The 9,827-nt window shown below is 36.8% G+C and overlaps 1 protein-coding gene across 4 annotated transcripts in view; it reads left to right on the top strand.

The window, feature by feature from the left end:
• Window positions 1–9,415, top strand: part of LOC107718810 (EVI5-like protein) — a 40,057-nt gene extending 30,642 nt beyond the window's left edge. For 3 of the 4 annotated variants that reach the window (XM_016526045.1, XM_016526058.1, XM_016526036.1), the window contains 5 exons: window positions 487–633; window positions 1,597–1,692; window positions 1,809–1,904; window positions 6,068–6,390; window positions 7,286–9,415. In XM_016526045.1, the coding sequence (XP_016381531.1) occupies window positions 487–633; window positions 1,597–1,692; window positions 1,809–1,904; window positions 6,068–6,376 (648 nt within the window). In that variant the 3' untranslated portion in view covers window positions 6,377–6,390; window positions 7,286–9,415. The remainder of the gene's footprint in view (window positions 1–486; window positions 634–1,596; window positions 1,693–1,808; window positions 1,905–6,067; window positions 6,391–7,285) is intronic. The other variant, XM_016526053.1, reaches the window with a different exon arrangement.
• Window positions 9,416–9,827: the final 412 nt, after the last annotated feature.

Here is a 9,827-nt window from a genome sequence, read left to right as displayed (position 1 = left end):
ACTGAAAGTACTTTTTGTTTATCACTTAAAATTGTCTTTTTCCCCCTTTATTACTTTATATTTGCTTGTATGTTTTGAAGCTATATTTAGTTGGTTAAATTCTTAACAATTGTTTTGATTTATTATTAATTTGTAATTGTTTTAAAAATTAGCCTGCTTATATAATTTAATAAAAATGCAAAAAAAAGAATAATAATTTGGTATAAAATGAATATGAAAATGTAGCCATGTGCCTTAATATTGAAAATTAAGGATGTGACAAATCGTGATGCAACGTGATATCGAATTGAATTGAATCGTTGACATGATAATCTCAATCGAATCGTGAAACCAGTGACGATTCGCACCCCTAATATTTTCACGCATAAATCATGATGAATTTGTAAGTTTGCCCTTAAGTTTGTTTGTTGTTTTCCTCAAAATTTAAGATAAAGTTTAGCAACCAAACAACTTCACCTTCTCACACGTTTCTCTCTGTTTCCACAGAACCAGATCAACTGTAAACTAGTTATCAGACATGAGCAAGAGAGCGCTGGCCTGCAGGAGAGACTGCAGAATGCTCTTTCCCACAACAAAACACTACAAAGCCAGCTCAACGAAATGAAAAGAAAGATGGCCGAGTCTGACTGCAAGGTGCAGTGCATTCACAGTCATACAATACAGGAAGAACAGATAACTGAATATTCAGTGAGATAAACAGTAAATGGGATGTCATATACTGTATCAATACCATATCGGTTATTGGCTAACATGAGACTTTACAGGAAAATACTGTTTCCTTTTTTTCTACTTCAAAGTGAAGACATTTTTTTTTCAGTGTGGTCTTTCAGTGTGGATTTTCAATTTAATAAGAAAATCCCATACATTAGAAAATAAACATCCATGTTTTCATACTGTACTTTATATTGCTGTGATGCCTAAATTAATTTGTAGCATTTAAAATGATTGACCTTAGTTTTTCATGCTTTACATTTTGTTTATTTAGACAAAATAGTGTAAAATGTTTAATATATGCCATTTAAGTCGTGGAAATGGCAAGTGGAAAAGTCGTGGAAGTCGGGAAGTCGTGGCCTAATGGTTAGAGAGTCGGACTCATAACCCAAAGGTTGTGGGTTCGAGTCTCGTACCGGCAGGGATTGTAGGTGGGGGGAGTGAATGTACAGCGCTCTCTCCCACCTTTAATACCACGACTGAGGTGCCCTTGAGCAAGGCACCGAACCCCCAACTGCTCCCCGGGCGCCGCAGCATAAATGGCTGCCCACTGCTCCGGGTGTGTTCACGGTGTGTTCACTGCTGTGTGTGTGCACTTTGGATGGGATAAATGCAGAGCACTAATTCCGAGTATGGGTCACCATACTTGGCCACATGTCACGTCACTTTCACTTTCATTTATCTTTCATCAGACATCGGACATAGACAAATAATTATCACCTTATCGGTATTAGGCAGAATTTTAATATCAGTGCATCCCTAATTAAAAGACATATTAAGACTACAACCGAATTTGGGTTTATAGATTAATGCATGAATTAGAATGTAGAATTTTTTTAGAAATACTTTTGAATTCTAAAAGTAATTTTGCTACCTTTCTTTCAGAGCAAAGAAGAGGTGATGGCAGTCCGTCTAAGAGAAGCTGACAGCATGGCCTCTATGGCTGAACTCCGGCAAAAGATAGCCGAGCTAGAAATACAGGTGAGAAATACAGGCGACATTATCCGTGTCTGTTTAACATGTTTAGAAAACTTCATAAAAGTTCTGCCAACCACTATATCAGTATAATTAAATGTAAGTGTATGTATTGCCTGCAGAAAGAGGAGGGATTGATCCAAGGCCAGCTGAATCACTCAGACTCCAGACAGTATATAACTCAACTGAGAGAGCAGATCGCTGAACTCAAGAATGAGGTGAGGCTGTCACAAACAAACACTCACGTACACACACTAGTGTGCAAGTTCAGCTGCTATCTGTCACAATCTTTGCATATGCGATCAGAAAAAAGTCCAACCCACACTATTTTCGGTAAAAAGACGTGATCCCATGATCCCAAGTTACTACACAAACCTGGCTTATCCTCTTCTTAAAATGTCATTTATGCCCGTTAGTATGGCTTTTTATATATTTTATAATCTAAATTTTCCTGTCTGCACTTTGTCACTGTTCTTATTAGCGATTACCTGCGTACACAGTTTTAAAGTGGTATTGTAGAGCTTTTCTTGGCATTAGGGACCCTCCCTAACCACAATAAAAACCACTCGAAAATCTTTTTCCCCATTCCCCCCATATGCCTTCACACACACAGATGGCTTTGATGGTTTGATACTGTGGTGCTTACCCACGCACCCAGTCACAGCTCGATCTCACGCACTTCATGTGATGATCTTGCTCATTTGTAGAAAAACCTTTCGTGACAGGGGGGTGTGAGAGTGTGTTGACATTCTCTTTCTCTTGTATTTATTTCCCTCCCTTTCACCTCTCTGTTCATGCATCACTCCGTCTCTCATCTCTCGTTTTCATCCCTCTTTGCGTTTTGATTTTGTCATCGTCACTCACGTTTCCTCTCGCTCGATTTCTTTGCTTGTGTCAGTGTTTACATACAAATGTGAAGTGATTATGCTCCAGTTTCATGGTTACTGTAATCACTGAGTTGAGATGCATTGTGGGCGCTTTCAAAGGACGGATTTTACATCAGCGTTTTACATGGGCTCATATTTAGCTACGAAGTCAGGTCACCATATGTTCGATAGTGCCAAAGATTTTGGATCATCTTTGATCAAAACAAAACAACAACGTAAAGAGGCTCCTAATCTAATAAAACACAAGATGATAGTGAATTGTAGAGGACTTTTTTTTTTTACTTTGTACTTCAACAGTATAAAATAACTGATGTTTTAAATAAAAATTTAATATTTTATTAGTAAATATTTTATATGGGGTAAATGTCTCTGTTTTAATGTTGTCATATATATTTGTACTAACTAGCTTATTTTTCATTTACCAAAAAACTATTAGGAGTTGTGATATATCAGTTTCTGTGATATATTGTGTTTGTTAGGGCTGTCAACTACTAAAAATTTTACATGATATGCAAGTTAATTAATCAAATGATTAATCACAATTTATCAATCCATATATCAATATTTACAATCCCCCTAATTATATCTTTCAGAGACATACAGTTAGATGATGATGGCAGACAAACACATTGAACAGACATTTATATATATATATATATATATATATATATATATATATACTGTATATATATCTCATTCTTTGTGCACTATTGCACATCTTGCAGTTTTCAGTATTTCAGCACTGAATGTGTTTTTCGTTAAGATTTGTAAATGTTTAATTAACCATACTTTTAAAAATCTCGGTGATGTCCTAATTCGGAAGTGCTGTGCACTGACTTTTTGCTCTGTGGTTTTGGCTGAAACGAGATCAACCAGACAGAGGAAGTGAGAGGTGGGGCTTGTGTAGATGATTGTCTCAGGACGCTTTTCCATTGGTTAACCACAGCCCCTCCCACTCCCACACTCGCAAATTGCTAAAGCACTTATTGGGAAACCCATGACGTTTCAGATCTGAGATTTTAGCATAATACCTGTTTTAGGCTCTCACGAATGTTAGGACACACACACACACACACACACACACACACACGCAAACACACTCACTTATGCTCACTGACTCAGAAGGGAAGATCTGAAATGAGAGCAAAAATTTGTGGTCCATTTCTGTCACGCAAGAAAATCCACAGTCTACATGATTCACACACGTCCATAGTCGCGAAACATATTCACCAGTACACATGCAGATTTAAACATACAAATGGTAGCACAAAAGTTAAATATCAAAAACAGCCTTGTAGTTAGTTGTAGGTAAATAAAATTGATAAATAAATTAAACCACTTAATTCCAATAAAAATCTTGCATTCTTACTTTAACATGCTTCTTTCAGTGCAAACTTTTATCATATAATTTGTGAATTAATTAATTAAAATTTTTTTTTACCTTTTTCCACTATTTTTTTTTTTTGCAGGCAAAATATGCACGTAATCTGTCTAACATCAAAGTTTCAGTAAAAACACCTCTTAATCAATTTAATAGAAACCACAGCATATTTAACACAAAAATAAGATTGACAAAGTGATCTCGACCACAGTGCATGTTTATAATTTGCTCTTATCTCTCTGATATTCAGTGCTTAAATTCTACATCAGCGCATATTAATGATCACCACTTGTTGCTATGGAAACATAACAACTTGTTGCAAGCAGTTTAGTGGAATTACTGTAGCAATTTAAGTGGAAAAAGGGACGGTTAAGCGGGATAAATGTTTGAAGTGTTCCTTCAATGTTAGTGTTTATATTCTACAGAAAACTAAAGAAATTTGATGCTTAGAAAATTAGGGCTGTTGACTTTGATATTTTTGAATCGATTCAGATTTCTGGTTCTGGAATCGACTCTGGAGTTCCTTACTGTTGTTTTCAGCTCTTTTTCTATTCTTTATAGATTGGAAGAACATGTTCACCTAAGCTCACTGTGACTACATGATATGAATGCTTACTTCTTTTTAAACTTCCTTAGTATTCTGTTATTATTGTCAGCATCTATTGTCTCTTCATGTAGTACAGAGTGATGCTCAAAACCTTCCATTGTGAGCAGCAGAACCAGACAACAAGCCAGTCTTACAGTTTATTCTTTTTATATACTTTAGACATCTAGAACAAATCTTCGTTTGTGCATCAATGTCTGTATTTTATGTTTTAGTTGCAAAACTTCATTTTAGGAACTTTATCCAAGATGTGGGCTAATCAATATTTGTCAGTTCTATGTTATTCAACATGCAGAATCACAGATTGAAAGAGTGACCCCAAAAAAAACTAATTGACTAAAGCAAATGAAAGGTAATAATTAGCAATATGCGTTCACACATTGAATGTTTCATGTTACATACCATGACACATAAAAATTGCTGCAGTCCTTTTTTTGAACCGATTCATTGAAACAAACCATCCGAAAGAACTTGTTTGCAGAAATAATTCAGACTTCCCATCACTAGTAGCGAGCGATCCAAGAGGCAAATTAATGATTAGCTCTATACAACTGAAAAGTCTATAAATGAGTATCTTTGATGGAATCAATTGCAAAGGTCCTCTTCAATTCTATTTGGAATCGAATCCCAACCCTACAGAAAATAAATCTCATGTTATGAACATTTTCAGAATTAATCTTTTTATCAGGTCAAAATTGAGTCTATGTTTTATGATCAATTTTTGCCAATTTTGTTAGTTTTTACTTAAATGTTTTTTAAAGGGATAGTTCACCTAAAAATGAAAATGTGCTGTTCATTTACTCACCCTCAGGCCATCCAAGATGTAGGTGACTTTTTTTTCTTCAGTAGAACAGTAATTAAGTTTTTAGCTGAAACTGTGGTCCTTGGTGATTCATAAAATGCAAGTCAGCACCTGCACATCTTTGAGAATACAAAAAAGCATATCAGGGAACACAAAATTAATACCTGTGGCTCCTGGCAATACATTGAGGTCTTATGAAGTGAAACAATCTGTCTGTGCAAGAAACTGAACATTATTTACAATATTATTACCTGTAATCCATAGCCTCAGGCAAACAGTCTGGATTGATGTCTGATTTGCGGACAAATCATTCTTTTGAACCGGTTCTTTCTGACTTGCATTTTATGAATCACCAAGGACCAGGTTTCAGCTAAAAATCGTACTGTTTTCCTAAAGAAAAGAAGTCACCTACATCTTAGATGTCCTCAGGGCAAACAGCAAATTTTCATTTTTAGGTGAACTATCCTTTTAAAATCTTGTTGTAGGCCCTTGCAGAAAAAAATTGCAATGTTTTTTTTTGAATGCCTACCAGCTATACTAACTTGGTCAATCGGCTGCACTAACTATGTTTTGCTTATGCTGGTCCTTCTACTAGGCAGGCACTGATCCATCATTAGTAAAAATGGTCTTTTCTGCAGAGCTGTGCATTTGTAAGAATATTTACCAGAGTATAGGGATTGTCAACTCCGTTCTCTTAAACATTTTAGATCAGGCGACTACGTGGACAGCCCTCCAAGTTCCAGAATAGCGGTGGAGGCGTATATCAGGACCTATGTTTGGAAAGCCCAGCATCTGCAGAAGGTGATTACCTCAGTTCGGACGAGGACCCTCTTCAGAGCCACTTGCCTGTAACCTCCCTGTATCCGCACCATTCGTCACCTCGTCTGGACAGTCAAGGCAGCACGGACAGCGACGGCGAGGAAAGGAACCCCATTCAAACTCCCTGCCAAGACCCTCTGCCTAACCAGCAGCAGCTTTACCCGGGCATGGTGTGCACCGAAGTACTCGAGAACTGAGATGGCTTGAAATGGTGAGACGGGATGGACAGAGTCCTTTAGGAATAGACTGCACATAATGCACAGATATATGTGACCCTGGACCACAAAACCAGTCATAAGGGTCAATTTCTCGAAATTGAGATTTATCCATCATCTGAAAGCTGAATAAATAAGCTTTCCATTGATGTATATGGTTTGTTAGGATAGTACGGTAGCAAATTTACTAAATATCTTCATGGAACATGATCTTTACTTAATATGCTAATGATTTTTGGCATAAAAGAAAAATCAATAATTTTGACCCATACAATGTATTTTTGGCTATTGCTACAAATATACCCCTGCGACTTAAGACTGGTTTTGTGGTCCAGGGTCACATATAGCGTGAGAGAGAGATTATGTACATTCACCCAGAAGCTGTCAGAGGTAGGGCAGGAAAACGATGCATAGCACGACACTCTCATACTATACTTCGCTCTCACTCAAGCTGTGTCCGAAACTTGAAAAACTGGCAGTAAATGAAGCTACGGGGGCACCAAGACATGTCCAAATCCAGTGTTTGCCTTCCAATTGTTCGACTTATAATATCTCCACAATCCTGTGCACTCAGTTTGGTGGTTAGAGATAAAAACGACATCTGATAAAGAGATTAGAAATACAATAATTCATAAATGCCCTTTTTTCATGTTTTAAAAAGCTTGAGTTTACATTTCTACACCGCATTCTGTAGTCACTAAATATTTGTTTATGTCTAAACTTTACTTGAATTTGTTCTAGCTCATTAGATGGGACGTTTGGTGGTCCCTTTAAACAAATGCATGGCAGCTGCCTTCAGTTTCGGACACAGCCTCTGTCTCTTTGTCTTATACTTTCTTTTTGTCAGTGTGTCTGTTGCACAATTCTTAAACGTATTGCATTTCTTCCCAGGACTGAATTTGGAGTTCTGTATAACAAATACCAACATACATACACACACAAACTGTCCTCTTCTCTTGAGTGCCAGAAAGTTTGGTCATTTTTGCCATTTTCTCTTTTCAAAGAAAACAGTGTGGCCTTGAAACTACCTCTAATTTAACCAGACACTCACTCAGTCCCTGTGAGCATACCAACTTCTCCAATACAACAGCCATCTGGCTAGAAATGAGGTGACAGAGGAAAGAAAAAGCAAGCAGGATACACACCTTCTGGTACACAAGTTTGCAGCATCCTGTCAAAACATGGGATTGTCTTTGTCACGCTCAGTTGGCGCCTAACGGAGGGACCATCTCTACTGTTTGTTTAGAGGATAGCAGCAGATTTGGTGCCTCTCTCAGCCTGGACGTTCTTCGTTTCTCTGTCTTGTTCCTGTGGAGAGGATGTGCACCTTTTATGTTTATCTCAAACGCAACAGACACTACAATCACTTTAATGGGAGGTGAAGGCCGAAGGAGAGAAAATAGGAATGAACAAAGTCTTATTATATAACGTAATAGGGATGTTAATAGTTACATGCATAGATGAATATTACCGTAGCTCATCCATGTATTTGTGTGTGTTTTATACAAAACAAAGAAGAGTGATCAAACTTTTGGATGGAAAAAAAATCCATTGCAAAAGAAATCTATGTCAACATTGCCAAAAGTTTTTTATGTTAATTGTTTATTTCTTTTATGTTTTTTTTAAATAATGTTAATGTACTTCATGCATACAGAGGCCAAACTATTTAATTTATACTATTCTTCTGTGCCAATCCTGAAAAACAGCATGAAGCTGAAACTACAGGGTCTCCAGAAAAGAGAGAACTTTAAAAAAGGGTAAAGAAAAGAATAACAACTGCTGCTATGACATATCTAGTTAGTTTTTTTTTTTTTTTTTAAATATGTTCACAAGGATAACCCCTCTCTCATGTAAAGTAGATCTATAAGTCCAAAATATACTGTGAAGTTATTATTGACTTGACGCTTACAAGCAACGAGTTAGCCTAGATTTGTACATTACGTAAATACCCTCAAGCAACTATATGATATTGATTTGCATTTCACATTTCAACTGTTAACCATTTTAAGGCCATCTTAAATTGATCCTGAATTTTATGGGTTTGTGCTAAATCTAAAGCAACTTCCTGAAGCATTTGTGAAGACTGTTGCTCTTGGTTGATATTGAAGAAAGTCTTCATTTGTAGAGCTAAAGCTTGCTTGCATTTGACTGAACTATGAAAGGTTTTTCAAACAAACGTAACTACTAAACTAAACTACAGTTCATTGCAAAATAATGTGGGATTTTGTATATACATATGCATTATATTATACAAATATTTCATACTTGTAACAGTTTTCTTCCTTTTAATCGAGTTGGGTCACTTAAATTTTTTTTTACCCACAATTTCGTAACCTGTCTTGAAGATTTCCATCTGACTCAGTACTGTCTACGATGCTGTGTTTGTCTGACCACACATGGTACATCAGTGTCATTGCCTTTCCCCACCACTGCCTCATTTTGCTAAAGCTTGTCAGTCGTTGCATTTATCAGACATTTTACACGTTTACATGTCTTTCTGAGAACAATACATTGCCGACATTTGCACCATTTACTGGTTATTGACCCAAAAACCAGTGAGAAGCTGCTCTCAGTCATATCTTTGACAGTATGATGCATTACAAGACATTGGAGTTTTGGGGAGAAGTATTTACAGTATGTGCTGAATATGTCATGAAAACCATTTAAGTGTGTTCATAAAGCATATCTTCTTTCGAGTGGTTGTAAGTTCTCAAGGTTTCCTGGGGTTGCTGTTTTAACGTACCACAGTGTTGTATTGACTGATGCAAAATTGTTTATTACTGGTTTGTGTCGAATCGCTTGCTATAGAGTTGATATTTTCCCTTGATCAAACCTATAATGCCCCTTGCACTGATAAAAAAAATTATTTTATATACCTGTTATACCTGAAAAAAAAAGAAAAACTGACATAGACTAAGAAATAACAAACAGTGTGAATTAGACCAATAATGATATTTTATGCAAATGGACTTGAGATTTTATGCAGAGATATTATGCTCTTTTACAAAGTCTTGATTTTGTTTTGGGGGTGTACTAGAACAGGCTCTCATACTAGGTTGTTCGAAAAACACATTATTTTTCACATATTTTACATTATTACAGTTGGGTCGTTCTTGAACGATTCGTTCATTTTGAACGTATCTTTAATGTGACTCGGGAAGAACGAGTCGTCTCGGGGAGTGATTCGTTCATTCGCGCATGCGCAACATCCTATAGGTTCTGTACACAGTCTATGGTTCTGTACTGGAATTAGTCAAGTAGTTCACCTGTTTCCAGTCTTCGAGTTTTCCGAGTCGTTCGTTCATCACGTGACAGCCCATAAGTTTACCCTATGCAGTCTGAGCCGGAAAGAGAATTGATTAGTTCATCTCGAGTCTTCGGGTTTTTCGAGTCGATCGTTCATCACGTGACAGACCCATAAGCCCAAACCCCA

This window comes from Sinocyclocheilus rhinocerous, unplaced genomic scaffold, assembly GCF_001515625.1.
Source record: "Sinocyclocheilus rhinocerous isolate Xijiao unplaced genomic scaffold, SAMN03320098_v1.1 scaffold1334, whole genome shotgun sequence".
Classification (NCBI taxonomy): domain Eukaryota; kingdom Metazoa; phylum Chordata; class Actinopteri; order Cypriniformes; family Cyprinidae; genus Sinocyclocheilus; species Sinocyclocheilus rhinocerous.
Note: the sequence above shows the minus strand (reverse complement) of the source record. Positions and strands in the feature narration are given on the sequence as shown.